Here is a 22,087-nt window from a genome sequence, read left to right as displayed (position 1 = left end):
TCAATTTGCAGAACTAGACTGTCATCTTAATTTCATACTCTTTGAAGTCCATTTAATGTTTTCTACTGAGAAATTGAATTCGTTATCCAACCACTGCATGATAGAGAATTATAGTATGTTTGTATCTCATGTAATACACTGAGGTGTCTCACGTTCGTACAGGGTACTTATTTGTGATTATAAAAGAGGACTCTTAGAGTCTCAGATATATTCTATATTAGCTAAATATGGAGTGAAACTGTCCAATTTAAAATCAGGGAGACGTCATCTACTTTAAAGATAATTCTTCTTGCTTTTTAATTTGAGAATCTCAAAGAGCATTTCAAGCTAAGTTATTTAGAAAGATGACAGGGACATTAAATTTTGGCTTGAGTACATATACTGATGCATTAAAATTAAACACTGGGTTTGAGTAGATTCTGCGATTCATTTTAAAGTATCTTATTTTTGGTTTTTTTTTTTTTTTTTAAAAAAACGCATGCCTGTAATTCACTTATTGTATAATAATTAAGCCAAAAGGGTAAAAAATCAAAAACAATGCTTAGGATCTCATGAGCTATAGACAACCCCTGTTAACATACCGGCCTGTATAAAATTGGGACCATATTATAAGCACTATTCAGTAACCTCCCTTGTTTCTTACATGATAAGATATGAAAAACAGGCTGGGCGTGGTGGCTCATGCCTGTAATCCCAGCACTTTGGGATGCTGAGGTGGGTGGCTCACAAGGTCAAGAGATTGAGACTATCTTGGCTAACACGGTGAAACCCCATCTCTACTAAAATGCAAAAAATTAGCCGGGCATGGTGGCAGGCGCCTGTAGTCCCAGCTACTTGGGAGGCTGAGGCAGGTGAACAGCGTGAACCCAGGAGGCAGAGCTTGCAGTGAGCCGAGATCATGCCACTGCACTCCAGTCTGGACAACAGAGCAAGACTCCGTCTCAAAAAATATATATAAATTTAAAAAAAGGTATGAAAAGCAATGTTTTATGTTCTTCCCCCAGACATGTCAATACTTACTTCCTTACTAGATTTAAGTCTTTCCCCAAATATCACCTTGGTGAGGCCATTTTCATTTTTTTTTCTTTAAAATTGCAACACCCACCACCACCCTAGCAGTCCCATCCCTCTTCCTTGCCCTATATTTCATTATAGCCCTTCTCACCATTTGATATTCAGTATGTTTTATTTACTTTTTAAGCATTCTTCTTCTGTTAGAGTATACGTTCCATGAGGATTCGTGGAGGAGCACACTTTGTTTGTTCTATCTGTTTGTTTGTTTTTACCTGGGATCTAGAATAATGTATGATATACAGATGGCACTCGATGAATAAATAGATATAAGATGTAGATCAACATCATCCTTTTGGTGACCACACATTTTCCCAGTGTATGATTGCAATTTATTTTTCAACCAGTACCATGGTAATGAACATTCTGAGTTTTTGCATTACATTGCTTTGTGATGAAGTTTCCTTAACATGCTCCTCTACATGTTAAGTTACTTCTTTGGTAGGATAATTTATTAAAAGTGATATTGTTGAATTAAAGTTTATAAATATCTTTAAGGCTTTTGATTCCTCTTGCCAAATTTTCTTGAGAAATTTTAGTAGCAGTAGCATACGAGAATGCTGGTTTCCCTATACTATTATCAATTCTGTGTTTCATCTATATTTTTAATCTTAGTCCTGCCTTTTAATTTGTTAGCAAATTGAGTATTATCAGAATTAATAATTTGTTTTCTAGTTAAATAGCAGAAAATACAAATGGAAGAAAAATAGAAAACTTAATTTTTCTAATGTATAAAAGGAACCTGAAGTTTAAGGATACCTAGCTTGATAACTAAAAAATTAATGTTGCTCGGTCAAGGTCACATATCTTATTTACAGAGGAAGAGGTGTCATTGAAGGGAGATATATTGTGCTATTTTGATGGCAGTGAGGACAGAGAACATGGAATGGCCAAGCCTTGCCCTGATAATTATCACTTCTCCCAGAGAGTTCTTAAAGGAGTTTCTCACTGTAGAAATGGTAGCAAAATGAGAGTCCAGGTGCTGCTTTATTAATAGCTTCAAAAGTGCTTGCTCTTCCTCTGGGACAGAGGTCTGTGATCCCACTGAGATAGCGCAGAGGCTTTGGCTCTAGGAACAAGCAGAATTTTTATCCCATATCTTCCTCACACCACTATATCTTGGAAGTCAACATACTCAATGAGCTGTAGCTCCTGAAGACCTGGCTTGACATTCTGATCCTTTGCTTTAGAGTCAAGAAGTACAGCCTTCCAGCTGGTCTGTCCTGGGAGCCAGATGCTCAGAGGTCTGAAGCAGGAAGTTTAAGAAGGAGATTTCCTAGGTATTGCTTTCTAAAACTGAGACTTTCACAGTAGGAGCTGGATCAGTCAAATTAGTAACCCCTTCCATGTCAGAGAGAAGGGCAGAGTGGGACAGGAAAAGAGCTGGAAAAGGTTTCATCTCTAATAGAAATAGCATGTTGAGCAAATCAGTGCAATTGCTTTCATATTGTTAGTTCCAACCAATGCAGTGTAAATAGGTTGAGAAGGTCGAGAAGTGATGCATTAAATGGGATGTATCCTCAATTTTTCTCTTGGCCTTTGCCGTAATGCATTTCCTGGTGTTTTTAAAACCTTACTCAGCTGAACATTTGGAGATGACACATTTCAGGTACTGAAGATTTCTGTTTTGTGCATATGTGTTATTTAAAAATTATAAATGAGTAAAATAATGACAGGTTAAGAATTTGTGTAATGGAGAGTATTTCCCTTCCACTTTTCATTCCTTAGTTGCAAAATTTAGCTTCATAGAGACAACTTGCTGTTATCAATAGTTTGAGACTCCATTTAAAAGATAGTTCGTGGTAATACATACAGATATGTATATACATTATTAAACAAATGATAACATTATATATGCTGTCCTAGGCCTTGAATGCTTCATTTAAAAACATTTCACCCAAGGTGCTTTCTGGTGCAGTTTTCTTGGTGGCACACATATTTTGATGCAAATTGAAGATGGAGTTAAAGTTGAAATTGTAAATGAAGTCTTCAGTTATTTAGCTTCATAATAAATTGCCTGTAGTCTGTGGGGTATACATTATAGCTGCGGCATAATTCCATTGCCTTATGGAGATCATCATTGCTGCTACATTTGTTTTATCCTCTCACTTTTTCTCTTTAAGGAACCTTGTTCAGGAAGCTTGGTCTCCTCCTCTGAGTGATCAAGTTTAGATTCAGTTGCCCTCTTGTGCATAAGGGGAAAAGAAAGCATTGTCATGTGTAATGTAGACATTGTACTAATCACTTGCATGTAATTTAGCTCACTTATGTTCAAAACATAAATTGAGACCTATTTCTGGGTCACAGTCGATTTAATGAGTCACAACCAATTTTTTTTTTAATAACAGAACATTTCAATATGTGTTTTATTTATATAGTAGTTATGGTTTCATGAAATCCTTTTTTTCTAGTATACATGTATGTGTACATATCTAGATAGCAATATTACCACATTATATAAAATATATTTTTTTACTCAAGGTTGTGTTCAAAAAGTTTCAAAGTTACTATCTTAGCTGCTTTGATCCACAGATTGACACTGTGAAGTAGCTATGGTTATCCTCATTTCATAGATGAGGAAAACTGGGTCTGGGACTGTAGAATTGCCTTGCCTGAAGTAAAGGGTGGAACTGGGGTTTGTGTTTTAAGTTTTTGGACTTAAAATTTTGTACCATTTTCCCTTCAAACTTATATTTTTTTCTGTATTAGTTACTGTTTTTGTTTGTTTGTTTTTTGTTTTGTTTTGTTTTTTGTTTTCTTGTTGTTTTGAGATGGAGTCTTGCTGTGTCGCCCAGGCTGGAGTGCAGTGGCTCCATCTTGGCTCACTGCAACCTCTGCCTCCCAGTTCAAGTAATTCTGTGCCTCAGCCTCCTGACTATCTGGGATTACAGGCACCCGCTATCACACCTTGCTAATTTTTGTATTTTTAGTAGAGACTGGGTTTCACCCTGTTGCCCAGGCTGGTCTTGAACTCCTGACCTCCTGATCCGCTCACCTCAACATCCCAAAATGCAGGGGTTACAGGCATGAGCCACGTGCCTGGCCACTAATTACTATTAATGGAAATGAATAACTGTCTTTAGTTGAAACTTATGCTTTGCTAACCATGATTTAAAAAATTGTTCATTGTTCACCGTGTGTGTGTGTATGTGTGTGTGTGTGTGTTTATGTGTGTGTATTCCAACCCAGTCTCTTTTGGCTTCATAATTTAGAACGTTATTAACTTGTGGAGTATCAAATGGTTTTATGTTTACCTAAATAGTTAAATTTTCCTCTAGCAACCAAAAATTATCCCCTCAACAAAGTGGGAGAAGCAGTAGCTGCCAGCTAGCGGAAGCTAGAGCCATGTCACTGCCAGTGCAGCCCGTGGGTCTATGTCAGCAACACCTGAGAGCGTGTTGGAAAGGCAGAATCTGTAGCCCCAGTGTGGACCTGAATCAGAGTCTACATTGGATCTGGATTCCCTGATGATTGGAACACTGACATTGGAGATGTACAGGTCAAAGACACCAGGTCATTTATTAAAACATCAGTTAAGGAATTGAGTGGGTTTTTATTTTTCAGTCATTCGACCTACAGTTACTAAGGATGTTCTGGCCCAGACTTGTGACTAGAGATGGGCATATAAAGATAAATCATGAGTGGACTCTACTTGTGAGAAGCTTCAGTTCTAACCGGGAGGGAGTGATCATAACACACAAATACAATCAAGTATTACGGATGCTCTGATAGAACTGTATATGAGGCCCAAAAAGGACTGCTATCTAAATCCTTGGATGTGTGTGTGGGTTTTATATGGGTATTTAGATGAAGAAGAGTGTGATGCTTTCTTTGTTTTCTTTTTATACAAGAGTAAACAAATCCAAACTTGGTTGATAGTCAGAATTGAATTGTTCCCATGTGTTTTTCTACCACAATTACCCATAACTAGTAATTTACTTACTTTGCAGGTAAATTCTTGTTATCTTCACCCTCTGATGGGGGCCTTTGTGTCATAAAGGGATGAGCAAGCTCCGCGTTAGGGAGATGCCTTTCGTATCTGACTGATGCAAGTGTTAGGGTAACCACAGTGGGGAATAAGTTCAGCTGGTCCCAGCTAAGCATCCCTGCTTCTCACTGCTGCATCCTTTTTACTCCTGGGCTAAAAGGGAGAGCTTGAGAAATATGCATAGCTAGGTCTTCTGGAGTTTTTCCTCACTCCCTTTTCGAGTTAACAATATGCCTGACAGGCTGTTTTCTGAAGTAAATTGGCAGAAAATAGTGTTTGGGAATCAGAGATGGAATACTTGATTTGTCCAACTCCTTGTTTAACTGTTTCTTGATGCTACCTCTTGCACACAGCAAAAACCTTTTGAATATTAGCTGAATATTTGGGTTCACATGGAGCAAATCAAGCAAGATACTTCTCAGCATCTCTCCAAGAGAGTGAGAATCCATTTCGTGCTCTGTGTTTCACCAGCTATGTAACTTTGAATAAACCATTTTACGTGAAAATTGAGGCATAAATATATTTTGTATGTAGGTAGGATTTGGATGACGAGTGGAGGAGTATGGAGGGACCAGGTCTGAAGGCACGTGTCTATGACCACTCTACGGCTTCTAAAACTGGACATTTCCATTTTAGATTTAATATATCGCTGCCAATTGCTGGATGACATTTTTTTGTTTTGTTTTGTTTTGTTTTAAAGCTTGCCTGTATGTCTCACAGTCTGGGAGGTGAGTTGCACGTTTCCCTGTAGGTCACAGAATCTGGGAGGCAAGGCAGAGAGGATAGGGCATGCGCTCGTATGAAGATCTACAGCTTACCTGTGCTGGCTGGGAGGTACTGCAGTTCATTTCATCCAGGGGCTTTTCTCCAGAAGGGTCGCCACCTAGGAATCAAAGTCCCATGCTCTTTCATTGTTTGCAGAAATCTATTAGAATGGAGAAGACCTCCTTCCCCCTTCTTCTACTCGTAAATTCAGTTCTTTTCATTTTCCCACTTTTCTTAAACATGAGAATTCTGCCTTCTCTCTAAAGCTGAACTTATTTTCACAGCAACTTAGAGGCATTTCCCTTTATTTGCTCGTCTAATAAAATGATGAGCTTTAAGTTAGAATTCTCTTAAACTTTCAGTCTGATTTAGGATAGTTATTAGCAGTTTTTCATTGAAAGTATCCCGGTTACTTTATGCCTTTCTCCAAGGGACCTATTTCCTCTCCTTTTATCAGATTTGTATCTGTTTTTGAGACATTTGCCCGTTCCTCTACATCTTTTGAAAACTTGAGCTCCTCTCTAAGGAATGCAGTAAGGACCCTTTGATGGTGAAGCTTAAAGAACTGAAAACTTTGGTCTGACTTAATAATTGATCTAAATAAAGCAGATAATTATGTGTTTATCGTGAGGGCTTTTTAACATCTGCCTTTTCATGCTTAGAATATAGAGTCCATCTTTTCAAGTTGTTTCTTAAAACAAACAAAAACATTCCACTTTTCTTTTTTGTTCTTTTTGACACGCCCAGGATTGTCATCAACCTGTGCCTCACTATGTCTAAGTTCTGTTAGAGAAATAGAGTAAAGAAGGATATATTTGGAAGGGACAGACAGCTGTACTTTTTAAGACTTATTTGTGGTGACATTTTGGACTTTTCATGTAGCTTCTTTATGACATAGTGTATTGAACCTTGTCAATCTTGTGGGTCTAAAGTAGGAATAACATGTTGTGGTTCTCAAAGTGTGGTCTTAGACCCAGTGACATCAATCACTCAGGGCCTCTGTTTGATAGTGTGATCTCCAAGATTTTGCTCAGTTCTGATACTGTCTGATGCTCTGAACATTTCCCATGATGTAACAGGATCTGATGAAGTATAAGAGGGGGGCCCAGGAATCCTTTTATGATGTGGGTATGAAGAAGACATAGTGATATGGTTTAGCTCTGTGTCCCCACCCAAATTTCATCTTGAATTGTAATCCCCACATGTCAAGGGAGGGATCTGGTGGGAGGGGATTGGATCATGGGGGTGGTTCCCCCATGCTGTTCTCATGATAGTGAGTGTGTTCTCACAAGATCTGATGGTTTAAATGTGTATGGCAGTTCCCCCTTCATGCTCTCTCTCTCCTGCCACTATGTAAGATGTGCTGGCTTCTGCTTCACCTTCTGCCGTGATTGTAAGTTTCCCGAGGCCCTCTAGCTATACTTCCTGTCAAGGCTGCAGAACTGTGAGTAAATTAAACCTCTTTATAAATTGCCCATTCTCAGGCAGTTATTTATAACAGTGAGAGAACGGACTCATACAGCATAGGTTGAGATAGAACATTTGAACCTGGAAATTAGGTTGTGAACTTGAGTTGGTAATCAGCAACTTAAACCTTTTTTGCCTCATTGCCTGAGATCTCATTGTGAGCATTCTTTTCATACATTAAGACTTTTAAAGGCAGTAAAGAACTTCTTGACAGTTCATTTTAATTAACAGGTATGAAATGCTTTTTCATGCTGTCTGTGGCCGAATGAAAGTTTCTCAATCCTGGCTGCAGGTTTGAATCACTTAGGTTTTGTAGGTGTCCTCGTGCCTGACCCCCTAACTCCCTGTCTTCTATCCCCAAGATTCTGATTGAATTGCTGTGAGATGGAATTCAGACATCAGCATTTTTAAATGTGTTTCCTTGGTGATTCTGGTATTTAACCAATGTTTAAAACTACTGAATGGAATGAATACAGGTTTATGGGATTTATAATCATCATAAAGATATGGAGAAATTATTTCCCCAGATTTGTGCACCCACAGAATAAGAGAAGTAGAACATTTTCTTTATGATGTAAGTTATTGAACGTTTCTTATCCTGTGGGTCTGAAGTAGTAATAACATGCAGTGGTTATTAAAGTGTGCTCTCAGACCCAAAGGCATTAATCACCCAGGGACTTATTAGAAATGCAAATTATTAGAGTTCTCCCCAGACCTACTGAATCAGAATCTCTGGATCCAGGACCCAGAAATCTGTATTTTAATAAGGCATTCCGGAGATATTGATGAACTTGAAAGTTTGAGAACCTTCAGCACTGAGGGTTGTTGTATGATTCGGTGGCAGTGTATGAAAATCTTAGCACACTGCCTGGCATGCTGCGAGTCTAGTAAGCAGAGTACTCGAGAGATAGTGCTTTTGATTGCTAGCAGTCTGAATTTGGCTTGGGGCTAGACCTGACAGTTCTTGGCTTAGCTATACTTTCAATTCTAAGACGGTTATTTATAAGGCAAATAGAGGCCAACTGAACCATTTCAAAGGTGTATCAGAACAACGAAACCTACTCATAGTCATTCTACTGTGCTCACTCTTCCATTCTTACACTTTTATTTCTGAGGGCCTAAACTATGATGTTTTGGTAATATCCAAAAGCAACTCATTTAATGATGGAGACTGCTGCCCTACCTCACTAACTGTTGCGCAACTAAAATGCAAGGAAAAGCTACTCATCCATAAATAGAAAAGATCTCTTCTCCAACACATCAAAAACATTATTTTTAATAGGAAAATAACAAATAAAGAAAAGGTTAAAAGGTAGAAGTTTCTGTTTCTCCAATACAATTTTTTGCAGACTGTTTAAAAAGATTTCATATCAGGAACCATAAAGCTCTTGGATATATGTGTATAACTCAGATCACAGAGATTAGATTCATTCCTCAGTAACTCCAACAGCAGTGTGCTACTCTTATTGGTGAGAGATGCTAGGTTTTTCTCAGTGTCTCGAAGTCTCATTACTTCTTGCCTGGATTGTGTATGGATTTCTAAATTGGTTGTTTCTTATTCTTTTCTCCTAATCTGTCCTGCATGGACTTTTAAATTAGTCTTTAGTAAATCATATTGTAACCAAGTGTTTCTTTCTCAGAAATCCTTGGTGTATCTCTGCTGCATGCATGATAAAATTCAAACCCTTTTTTCGATGTGCAACATGTAAAAAGCTTAATTTTATCACATATTTTTTATAACCCATTGACATTATTTTACATTCCTGTGTCCCATGTTTTTCCTATGTCATTACTTGCTTTTTATTCTCTATGCTCTGAACTTTCTGATCTCCATGTCTATATTCTCCTGTCTCTCTGCCAAGGATGGATGTGCTTTCTACATCATGTTTCAGGAAAATTATATGATCCAGTGAGACTTCCATGATCCTCCACTTTATCTTAATTTCCAGAGGTTATTCGTGCATCTTCATAAATTGTACCTTGTTTTATCTTTAGTTGTGTACAATTTTTTTCCTACTCTATTTGATTGAAAATGTATTGAGGGCAAGCACCAAGGCGTATAAAATTCGGTAACCCTATCCCCCACCCAAGCTCACTCTTTGCTTTACTTAATATATTGACCCCTCTAGACTAGCTTTTATACCATTTCTCAATATCAAATCTGATCCTCTTTCTTCTGAAAGTTAAGACTACTAATTAAGGCTACTAATTAAGATGGGGAATAATTCCTATGCAGTACAAAAAATTATGTGTCAAAGCCAATTATAAAGAAGTAAAATGCCAACAAATATATCATAAGAGTACTGTAACATTGCATCCTTATTAACTTCATGTGTCTACTTCTTTTCTGTAGGTGATTTTCTTCCACCTCCACCTCCACCTCTAGATGATTCCAGTGCCCTTCCATCTATCTCTGGAAACTTTCCTCCTCCACCGCCTCTTGATGAAGAGGCTTTCAAAGTACAGGTAAGAGCTGAAGTTGAAGTCGTGTTAATAGCCATCCTAGGGAGCTCATGAATTTCTTGATTGTTTCTGTGCTGGATAAACATTTATCCGGGGCCTATTGAGAGCTTTACAACTTACGAAGATCTAAGGTACTTTAATGCAACATACCCTACTCAAACTTCCCAGAGTTCTGCTGGCTTACCCTCCGAAGCCCTCAAACTCCTTTTGCCTACTAATTTTGTTTCAGATCCCAAAGCCATTATTTTTAGGAATACCATTTGAGAAGGCAATATTTCCTTGTTATTTTGGAGGACATACAGCCATGTCTTTTTTATTGCTGTGTTCTCTATCTACAAATATTGCATCCAAATGAGTAAGGCTGACATTTTAAGGCTGTAGTTGGTTAATGTGGATCCTTGTGGTCAGCAACATTTTTTCTAGCAAAAGCAACATCAGATATCCTTAGGGTTTTCTCTTCTGGGTAAGTTCAAGGGTGCACATTATACGTATCAATTATATAGAACTCTTGGTTTCCAGAGAGTGGTAATTGCAAAGTAACTCGGGGCTGGAATCAGATGTGACATTAGAAGTGGTTCTCAGACTGTGATCATAGGTAACTGCTGAAAGCTGCCACCATTTAAGCTGAAGAAGTGCTTTATGTCAAGAAGAAAACCTAACAAAGTAATAGAATTATTGTCATAGTTTTAGGTGTAACTATGTTCATATAGATATATTGAAGAGAAAAATGAGTCTTCTTTGTCTTTTAGAGAAACATTGGAAATATTTGTGGATAAAATGGAATGGTGTCTGGTAATTTTTTTCCAAATAATAAGGGTCGGAAACTGCTGAGTGAGAACATGGGTGAAATAGGGTTGGTTATGATTTGATAACTGTTGGGTGCATCGAAGTTTATTCTGTTATTCAGTCTACCTTTTAAAAAACACCTAATATCATTTGTGGAACATACAATATACTGAATTATTGCTTATTAATTTTATCATTTGTTTTACAGTATTTTTTCTTTTTAATTTGTGTAGGTACAAGTAGGTATATGTATTTATGGCATACATGAAATATTTTGATATAGGCATGCAGTCTTTTAAACGTATACTTTTGTATACGTTTAAAATATCCTATAATAAGAAGTGTAAAAGAGAAAAAGTCTGAGGTAACAACTGCTTAAATGGTTTGTTCTATTATTTGCCTTTCTTTCTCCTAAATTTAAGGTTGAAGGAGACAAAGAAAGAAATGATTCATTCGCTCAACAAATATTCTGTGTTCCTATGTGGGCATTATTCAGGCACTAGGAATGTTCTAGCAAAAAAGACAGACGCCATTCTGTCCTCAGGGAACGTAAAAGTTAGTGGAACTAGTGGAAATAAACAAGATGTATACATTACAAAGTACATTAGAGTGGATAAGTGGGGAAACAGGGAGGGGGTCAGGGCTTACCTAGGGTAAGCATCATCAATATGGCCCCACTGAGAAGGAGACACTTAAACGAGGACTTGAAGAAGGAGAGGAGGGAATGAGCTATAGAGATTTCTTGGTGAGTGTATTTTCATATAGTAGATATTAAGAAGTAGAAAAAGCTTTTAATATTATCTGTCATTTGAAATCAGTAAGTTGTAGTTGTAACCAGTAAGTTCCAGTTCAGTTTGGAGTCTAGATCTTTTAAGGCTATTAAAAAATATGTGTATTCCTAATATAGGCCATGAATTTCTTGCATTTTGTTTTGGTGTATACTAATAAAATCAACTATCAGATGCCAGTGATGAACAAGAGTCCTATAAAGTTTGTATTTATTTTATGCAACAGATAGAACCCTTGGCAAATTAAACCAATATGAGTGATTTTTCTTAGTTTTAGTCATTTTTTTAATAAAATGAAGAAATCCTTAGCGTTGCCTTTAATATACCTTTGGTCGTATTTTGCTGAGGTTGGTTTTTTGCGTAGTGTTTACTATGTACAATTTTTAAAGTCACTGACTGTTTCCTCTCTTAGTTTTTCATAGAAACTATTTTGTTGCATTTTAAATCTTTAGTTCTTACAATGTTATTTGAAGTAGTGACAGAAGACTTGTGATTGAAAACTAGTTACATAGCTTATTCTAGTTGTGTGATCTTGAGCAAGGCATGCTGAGTCCCAGTTTTGTCTTCATTAAAAACAAAACAAATATATATACCTCTTACAATTAAATGAAATACAGATGGATTTGAAAGTATTAAACCGAAAGGGCTATGCAAATACTTTGATGTCATATTGATAATCACTATTAATACATAAGAAGAATAGTAAGGATTTTCCAGTGGGTTCCATTAAAAAATTCAAACATGGCGCTTTCAAAAGTTTATGAAAAGTTTTTTTTGGGGTGGACCTTGTTCTGTTAGATGTACTCAAGCCATGGCTTTGTTTTTGAAGAGAAAGGAAATAAACAAAACGCCTTGTTGCCATGTTGGCTTATGTTCTCTGTAAAACAGAAGGGAGGAAGACAAAAAATAAAATACAGTTTGCCAAATGGAAAAGGACAAATCTGGTCGGGAGAGGCCTGTTATTTTTGAGACGCTTCATATGGAAGATTGTTGATAAGAAAATGAACATGCCCTCCTCTTGTGTAGAAGTGACATAGATGTGATAGTGGCTTGGCCCTGCTGTGGCCCAGGTTTGTACCACCTATAGATATGAGCCATGGTATAGCCTAAAGTAGCATTCTCACTGGAGAAGATTTTGCACATTTTCCTCTCAGCTATGGTACAACCTCATGTTGCCAAGTCCAAATTATAGCTGGTAAATGTGTGTTTTTATGTAGAAGACTGTTTATGTTTCCAGCCAGATTTTCAGGTCAGAGCCAAAAGAGTGTCTCCTAACAGTGATTATAAGAGTTGTAAGATTTTGAGAGCAGAAAGGGACCTTAGAGATCATTTAGTCCAACTCTGGCGCCAGGCATCTAGTTACAGTCCTTTCAAGTACTTGCTAAATTAATTTCCTTTTTTTTGGGAAATGGGGAAACTGAGACCCAAGAAGGTGTGGATCCTCTTGTTTCTGACAGAGCTCTTAGTGAATCTGAAAAATCTTGACTCCTGACCTTGACCTTCTTCCTGCTGTCCCAGATGGCCCATGAACTTGGTATTGCTTTAGTCCTCTATCAGACTGCAAGGCTCTGAGATTCATTGCAGAGGGTTACATGTTTTTATTTGGAAGGACCAGGTGATGCCAGAGTTTTGCTTGGCTGTCTGAATTTTTGATATATGCTATAAGCTTTTATTTCTTCAAAAAAGGCAACTCAATATTTAGACTTAAGGATTATTGATTTAACAATTCTCATTTTCATGTGGAAAGATGAAACTTGGAAAACAGGTGAGGGATTTGGTTTGCTTTTCTGTCAAGATCAGCGTGACCTCCACGCCTGTGATGTTTGTAGTGACACTTTAGCAATCACTTCATTAATTCATCTGTTCTTCATTCATTCAGTATAAATTGAATAGTTCTTGTAAGTAGACATATATGCTAGTGATTATAGCGTTAGAACTTGGCATCGTAGGTTTTATGCTCTGAGTCTCAGCCTTGGGACGGTCAGTTAGTTAGATTTATTTATTTATTTATTTATTTAGAGACAGAATCTCGCTCTGTCACCCAGGCTGCTGTGCAGTGGCCTGATCTCAGCTCACTGCAACCTCCACCACCCGGGTTCAAGTGATTCTCCTGCCTCAGCCTCCCGAGTAGCTGGGACTCCAGGCACCTGCCACCACACCTGGCTAATTTTTTTGTATTTTCAGTAGAGATGGGATTTCACCATATTGGCCAGGTTGGTCTCGAACTCCTGACCTTGTGATCCACCTGCCTCGGCCTCCCAAAGTGCTGGGATTACAGGCATGAGCCACCAAGCCCGGCCAGTTGGTTTTATTCTCATCTGACCTCATAGTTGGTAATTTCTTCCTCTTTTCAGTCAACCCATAGGCAGGTATTATATAACATTCCTTAGGGTGATTACAAAGAAGGTACATGTCTCAGAATTTCAGGCTTGCAAGGGAATTAGAGTGGATACATTCAAGTCCCTTTCTGTTGTTTGAATCTTATAATTTTTTCCTAGATAACAAAATGTTTATGGGTAACTATGATAGGTAAGGCAGTGCTACAGGATAAGGAGATAGATCAGATATAGCACTCAGAATCACATTCAGAAGATGCGTATACAGTCATTTAAGTCGTTTTATGGTAAATTATGCTTTAGTCATCATATGTTGATCAGAAGCATAATCTAAGTCCTAAGTTAGTGGTGGAGAGTGAGGGAAGTAAATTAACTGTGATTGGAGATAGGCAAGAAGGATTCATAGAAACAATTTAAATTGAACTGAACTTTGATGGCTGGGTGGGACCTTAATTTTCAGATAGGGGAGTGGATTGTTCAGCAATAAAATAAAAGAATTAAAACACAGAGGAAGGAGAGCTCAAAGTAAGTGTGACAGGCCTTGTGTTTCTAGCTGTGAAACCTACTCTTTGTTCTGAAACCATTGACAATTTACTGTAGGGGCTTGTTATTATTTTAAATACAAGGGTGATATCCCCAGACCTGTTGTTGGATGCCAAGTTATACTGTTAATATAAATTAAGGCAAAACATGTTGCACTTGCAGGAAACCCAATGCAAACATTTCTGAATTGTCTGGTAGACTTCCTTTAGATCCGTGGGGACTTACCTGCTGACATCTGATGGCTTTGAATTCAGGGGTTCAATATTTAACTTCCTCTTTTTATGATATCTTTGTTCGTCTTTTCTTGGTGACTTCCAGTTGACAACTTCTAATTCTGCTTCTCTGTTTGTTTCCCAGTCCTTTGGCTTGCTTTTATTTGCCTACTATTAAGTATTTGCATACCTCTGGTTTTCATCTCTCCTTTTCTGGTCGGTCCTGCAAAATGGCCAGGATTGCTAACATAACTCCAGTCCCTCCACATTAGAAAACAGAGGGGTTTTGTCCATTGGTGATTACTTCAAATGTTAAAAATTTCGCTTTGTTATTGAGTAGAAATGTGTCCCTTTATGATGTCCTCACACTGATTTTCTTTCCCCTTTTAAAAAATGATGCAAACTCAGAGGAATGGTCAGGCCGGGAGAGAGACAGGTACTGTATGTCTCAAGGAGTTGATGAGTAAAGCTACTGAGAGATGTTACTTTTCAAAGGAGTGAGTAAGCACAGAGTAACATGAGCTAGGCCCAGAATTAGTAGAAAAGAAAAGAAGAGAAATCTCTGAAATTGTTTATTTTAAAGTCAGCCTCCAAAAGCTCTTGAGCATCTATTCTTATGAAAACAATTCAAAGCTCATAGATGTGTATGATGAATAGTGGCTTATAATCTTTTTTCTATTTGAGACAGAGTCTTGCTCTGTTGCCCAGCCTCTGCCTCCTGGGTTCAAGCGATTCTCCTGTCTCAGCCTCCCGTGTAGCTGGGACTGTACAAGCATGCCCCACCATGCCCGGCTAGTTTTTGTATTTTTAGTAGAGATGGGGTTTCACCACATAGGTCAGTCTGGTCTTGAACTCCTGACCTCAGGTGATCTGCCCACCTGTAATCCCAGTATTTGGGAGGCTGAGATGGGCAGATCACAAGGTCAGGAGATTCAGACCATCTTGGCTAACACAGTGAAACTCCATCTCTACTCAAAATACAAACAAACAAACAAAAATTACAAAAAATTAGCCAGGCATGGTAGCAGGTGCCTGTAGTCCCAGCTACTCGGGGGGCTGAGGCAGGCTGAGAATTGCTGGGATTACAGGTGTGAGCCACCATGCCTGGCCTCATTTTCCTACTTACTAATTTTACTTGTTTAGTTTAACAATGATAATTTGAAAATCAATTCAAGTTTTAGCAAAACTGGCACTGGAATTTTTTATTTTTTTTGAGACGGAGTCTTGCTCTGTTGCCCAGGCTGGAGTGCAGTGGCACAATCTTGGCTCACTGCAAGCTCTGCCTCCTGGGTTCACCCCATTTGCCTGCCTCAGCCTCCTGAGTAGCTAGGACTACAGGTGCCCGCCACCACGCCTGGCTAATTTTTTGTATTTTTTTTTTTGTATTTTTAGTAGAGATGGAGTTTCACTGTGTTAGCCAGGATGGTCTGGATCTCCTGACCTTGTGATCTGCCCACCTCGGCCTCCCAAATACTGGGATTACGGGCGTGAGCCACCGCACCCGGCCGGCACTGGAATTTTTGTCTTGTGATTCCATTAGGGCTATCATGATCTCAGGTATAGAAAAACAGGATTTTACTTTTAGACATAAAGAACTAAAATCCACAGTATGGCCACGTTCATTCATGAACTCACAGAAATAGGCAGCTGATCTGGCTTTACATGGGTTGGACCACCTTATCACAAAAGTCTTTCTTTCTGCTGCCAGTTAGTGTGATAAAGGAGGAGGAGGAGGCTGGGTATGAAAAGACATCCCAGATATGGAGGTTAAGAGTAGAGGTAGTGGGCAATGTTGCCAGGGCAAAAACAACATGGTCAGCAAAAGCTTTGATGTATCCTAAAATGCTTGTTTTCTGTAGGGTGAGAATACAAGGATATCTTGATCCGTGAACACATACCAAAGAGATGATTGAGATGCTTATTTCTTCCTGGCCGTTTGCCTAGTTCCTCTTGGGCCAGCAAGCCCCAGTTGATTTGTAGCTTGTTTGTGACCCTGACAGCAACAGCAGCAGAAGTAGCAGAAGTAGCAGGAGCAGCTTGCTTTGCAATTACTTCCTACTTTTATGGTCCACATATGTAGGTCATTGAGTGTTTATTAAGGCTGGGTAGGCTCTTAGGCATGTCACTGGCTCTGGTCAATATGACTTTCTAGAAGCAAATGTCACAGTTTTCCTGGTTGCTTTTGGCTCTGAATCATCATCCGTTTGGTTATTCAGATAAGAAGATGGACGCTGTTGTCTGGACTTGTAAAAACCCCTTTGACAGTAGCTGACCTAGAGTCCAGGGGAGTATTCCAGTATTTCATTTAGCATTAGGAACCTTTTCATGGAATATCATAGTTTCTCTTCTTTACTGTTTAAGAACTTATTTAAAGAGATAAACCTTTCCCCTGGGATTGATAGTGGAGAATGTGTATATATACACACACCCACCTACTCACCCATATCAACCTGATTACCACTGCCACCATTACCATGAAATAATTTGTGGCACATTTATACTCTCTGTAGTGAAAGACTGGTTAACTTCTGTACCAAAAAAAAAGTCTTATAGGCAAATTGATGGTGGTTAGTTCTATTGAATGTAGGGAAAACCAATGAGGTTAGCTTTGCTTTAGCTCCTGAGTTTCTGTATAGGGAGTAATTTACTATGCTTGCATATTACAGAAAATTTCCTTTGCTCAAAGTTAAGTGAAACTACAGTTGGTTCTTTTTGAGTCAGTGAAAGTTTTATCCCAATTTGTCTCTCTCATCAAGAGTCTTAGTGGTTTCTTCAAAGGTGAAATGTACTTACTGTTTTTTTATTTTAACTTACAAAAAAGTAGTGTGTCTTTTTCTACTTATAAAAAAGTAATGCCAGCTGGGACTGGTGGCTCATACCTGGGAGGCTGAGACAGGTGGATCACCTGAGGTCAAGGAGTTCAAGACCAGCCTGGCCAACATGATGAAACTCCGTTGTTACTAAAAATACAAAAATTTGCTCTGTGTGGTCGTGTGTGCCTGTAATCCCAGCTACTCCGGAGGCTGATGCAGGAGAATTGCTTGAGCCCGGGAGGCGGAGGCTGCAGTGAGCCGAGATTGCACCATTGCACTCCAGCCTGGGTGAAAAAGCGAAACTCTGTCTCAAACAAACAAACAAAAAGTAACGTAAACAAATCAAATGATGTAGATTAGGTATTTTCAAATTTATTTCTCTATGAGGGAAAAATTATGATCTGCTTATACGTCCTGCTCCCAATAAACACGCCAAATGATGCTTGAACATTCTTTTACTCCCTGCTCCATCCCAAGTTGTATTAAAATAATTTGGAGAATATGTTGTAACATTTTTAACTTTATAGCAAATCTCTTTTGAGAATTGTTTCTTGCATTAAATTTTGTAACCACATTAGTAATAAACTAACTTTTAAACTGTGTTGTGCTATTTTCTATTGACTATTTTTTTCTGGTATTCATCATCTTGATTCTTTTCTTTTTTGTTATTTTTTTCTGCTGTAGTACTTCATCAAGTAATTTTTATGGGAAGGCTACGTGCCTGATATATTTCCTGAGTCTTTGTATATCTAAAAATGAGTTATTATTGCCTTCATATTTGAGTACAAGCTTGGCTGTAAGTAGAATTCTTGGGTCAAATTTGCTTTACTTCAGTATTGTACCAAGATTTCCACACTATCATTTAGTATCATTTAGTATTCAGTGCAGCAGATGAGAAATCTGATGCCAGTCTGATTCTTTTTCCAGTTTAGTAAGTTTTTCTTGTTTGGTCTATAGCCTTTATTTGTGGGATTCAGCAATTTCACTAAGATGTGTCTAGACGCAGCTCGCTTTTTACCTATTCTGCTATTTCTACTCAAGTCAAGGTTTTCTTTATCTAAACGGGATTTTCTTCTTTCCTTTATTTTCTTTTTCTTTTTTTTTGTTTTCTTTCTTTCTTGAACTCCTGAGCTTAGTTGGTCCTCCTGCCTCCACCTCCGAAGTAGCTGGGACTAAAGGTGTGTACCACCATGCCCAACTAATTTAATTTTTTTTTTTTTTTTTTTTTTTTTTTAGAGAGAGGGTCTTGCTATTTTGGCCAGGCTGGTCTTGAACTCCTGGCCTCAAGCATTTCTCCTGCCTTGATGACTCTCAGTGCGCTGGGTTTACAGGTGTGAGCCACTGCTCCCAGTCACGATTTCCTTATAATATATTGAAAATATATTTTAATCTTTCCTTCACCTTTTTCTTCTTTATGAACTCCTACTCTATAGAATTGGATTTCTTCTCTATTCTTCATATTAGTTTTCTGTTTCCAATAGTTATACTACATGGAGGGATTTCTGTTGCTTACTTCCCTTTTATATTCTTAATTTTTGTGGTGATAGTCTGCGTTTGACTTATAAATGCTCTGTAAAACTGAATTTGGGGAGAATATTTGGGAGGAGTGGCTCTGGATATCTGTTGTTCAGGGTAGCTGGCTTGCACTTAAACTTTTGTCTTTTATCTAAATTGGGAATATATAGTTATTTAAACGCAGGGTGGTTATAGGGTATATACGTTCAGTCTTCACCCATATGTGTAATTAGGGGATGCAGGCCAGCAGAAGACTTGCCCTTAGATGCACGGGTCAAGAGCAGACCAGCAAGGTTAATCTGGGTCCTCAAGGCTAATGGTTTGGGGATCCATAGGCAGGTAGCAAAGCCCCTCCCTTACATGCCATACATGTATGCCAGGTGAGGGCCGCAGGAGATGTGGCCAGCCCTTGTGTGTATTGGTCTCTAGTTGAATCCTCAAACCCCTTCGATTTCCTCCCTCATTGTGTTTTCATCGGTGACTTTGCTTCTCAATGACACGCTGTCACCAGCAGTGCTGGAAACTGTGGCAGAGTCCTTTTTATTAGAAAGCATAAACTCATTAAATCATTTCACTGACTTTCATTATATACCCCTAACATCCATTCTACAGAGGCTTGCCCCACTCCCTCACCCTTTTTGTTGTGGCAGTTTGAAGTCTGCTCAGGTCCTGGTATCTTTTGCTATGTATCTCAAGCTCACTTTGCTGCCCGTCAGGAGTTCATCACAGAAAACGTGCTCTCCGATAGCATTATCTACAGCCAAAGAAAGCTTCGGAGACTGCATAATGCGATGGTTAACACTGCAAGTGCTCTTCCAGGCTTCCTGGTTTCACATCTGGCTTCCTGCTTACTAGCCGCATGACTGTGGTGTACTGCTTAACCCTTCTGTGGCCCACTTAAATCCTCTGTAAAATGGGTGATTATTGTGAGGTTTCAAAGACATAATGCACATAAAGAATATTTTATGTAATTGACATGTCCTAAGACGTAGTAAACATTTTCACTGTTGTGATATTTTGGGCTAGCGGGTCTCTGTGCTCGGTTTTGCCACAGTTGTCACTACATTTGATTTGCACCATGCCTCCTCGGAGTTCACCCATGATCCCATCCCTTGCTATTATAAGGTTCAGGATTATATATATATAATACAATATAAATATATAATATATAATACAATAGAAATATATAATATATATAATATAAATATATATAATATATGTATATTTACAGAAGAAATACCCCCACAAACTTCGTCTGTAAAATGAATGATTGAATTAAATAATCACGTAGCTCTCTTACAGCTCTCAAATTCAATGCCTCGGTAATAAAATATCACTTCTTTGTAATTTCATGGTGATTTATAATTTGCAAAATACATTATAACAGCACAAGTATAATTTAGCTAATGAAATAAAAATGAGGATCCGAGAGTTGAAGGAACTTATTTAGATCTCACAATTGTCATGAAAGCAGTGATTTATTTTTAAATAGACAATAACAAAATCATTTCGGGGACTTTTTACAAATGAGAAAATGTAGATCCTCTTAAATCTTTAAAAAGCAGCCAGTGTCATCAATAATATATGTTGATGTTTAGTAACCAGGAACCTCCGAGGTAGTTTTCTTTGCAGTTCTTTAGTGGAAGATTAGCACATCTTCCATCCTGGCCTCTAGCATATTTTCTGACCAACCCCTCGTAGATTGTATCATATACCTCTTATCCATGGATTTGGTAAGGAAGCCCTGGTGGGCCAACACAGCCTTCAGTTCTTTTGTAATTTACATAATCCAATCAACAGGGGCACAGAAACACCTTGTTCTGAAAGAAGGAGTTAAAGGGAGTAGAGGATGCCAACACCAATAACCTAGGGCACTAACTCATATTTTATTTCTGAATATAGTACTTTGAAACTCTAATGTTTTAGAAAGATTTTCTGTTCATAGCTGATTTTGCTTGATCCATTCAAAAGTCAAGCATTTTTGTACTCTTACTATATAATTTAAAATGTATTACAGCATGGGGTGTCTATACCAATTCTGAGGGGTTAAGCTATTATTATCGTTTTTCTATCATTAGCTTTTGTGAGTTTGACTTGTACAGGGCCTCCTAGCCTGCAAATTCCAAAATTGACTTTTTTTTTTTTTTTTTTTTTTTTTTTCCGAGACAGGTTCTTGCTCTTTTGCCCAGGCTGGAGTGCAGTGGCATGATCTCCACTCACTGTAGCCTCCACATCCAGGGTTCAAACCATTCTCCTGCCTCAGCCTCCTGAGTAGCTGGGTTACAGGCACATACCACCGCACCTGGCTATTTTTTGTATTTTTTTAGTAGAGAGGGGGTTTCACCATGTTGGCCAGGCTGGTGTCGAACACCTGACCTCGTGATCCGCCCACATCGGCCTCCTAAAGTGTTGGGATTACAGGCGTGAGCCACTGCGCCCGGCAGACTTTGCTTTTTTAAATAAAAGACTTTCATACACTTTATCTCTCTGGAACCTTTAGACAACTTCTGCAAAGGGAAAGGTAGGGAGGATTCTCCATCTTTTTTTTTTTTTTTTTTTTTTTTTTTTTTTTTTTTTTTTTTTTTTTTTTGAGACGAAGTCTCGCTCTGTGGCCCAGGCTGGAGTGCTGTGGCTGGATCTTGGCTCACTGCAAGCTCCGTCTCCCGGGTTCCCGCCGTTCTCCTGCCTCAGCCCCCCCAGTAGCTGGGACTACAGGCGCCCGCCACCTCGCCCGGCTAGTTTTTTTGTATTTTTTAGTAGAGACGGGGTTTCAGCGGGTTAGCCAGGATGGTCTCGATCTCCTGACCTCGTGATCCGCCCGTCTCGTCCTCCCAAAGTGCTGGGATTACAGGCTTGAGCCACCGCGCCCGGCCGAGGATTCTCCATCTTATATCAGTGAAGGCTCTGGGGCTCTGAGGGTAAGCAGCATTCCGGGCTTCCATGGCATTAACTGTCCCAGGCAGGGATGAAGCTCTCTGTCTTTTTGAGATGTGCCAGTCCATTTCTCACCCCATGGCCAGCGCTGCTATATTGTTCCTCTCCCTTTATATTCAGTTTTAGTGAGGGAAACAAAACAGCAGTTGCCACTTTCCTTTCCCAGTAGTTTCATTATTTGCTGTCACCAGTTCTGTTGCAAGATCCTCTATTGTAATCTTGTCTTCAGATTTCAAAAAATGTATCGCTACATATCGGAAGAAAGCACTGTGGTGGAAAATACAGGAAAACTATGTGCAGACCTGTTAAATGGAAATGTTTTCATAATTTTTAGTTAGTTTTATATGTATTTTACCAATAAAATGTAGTAAAGATGTCAATGTCAATCTTTCTTACTATAGAAATA

At 38.6% G+C, this 22,087-nt stretch overlaps 1 protein-coding gene across 1 annotated transcript in view; it reads left to right on the top strand.

The window, feature by feature from the left end:
* The window catches only part of LPP (LIM domain containing preferred translocation partner in lipoma), a 670,645-nt gene that overhangs the window by 239,317 nt on the left and 409,241 nt on the right, over positions 1–22,087 (top strand). Inside the window, exon 5 of the mRNA XM_030932348.1 lies at positions 9,645–9,757. Coding sequence (XP_030788208.1) covers positions 9,645–9,757 — 113 coding nt within the window. The remainder of the gene's footprint in view (positions 1–9,644; positions 9,758–22,087) is intronic.

The sequence above is a fragment of the Rhinopithecus roxellana genome, chromosome 1 (genome assembly GCF_007565055.1).
Source record: "Rhinopithecus roxellana isolate Shanxi Qingling chromosome 1, ASM756505v1, whole genome shotgun sequence".
Lineage (NCBI taxonomy): Eukaryota > Metazoa > Chordata > Mammalia > Primates > Cercopithecidae > Rhinopithecus > Rhinopithecus roxellana.
This window is presented reverse-complemented; position numbering and strand designations above follow the sequence as displayed.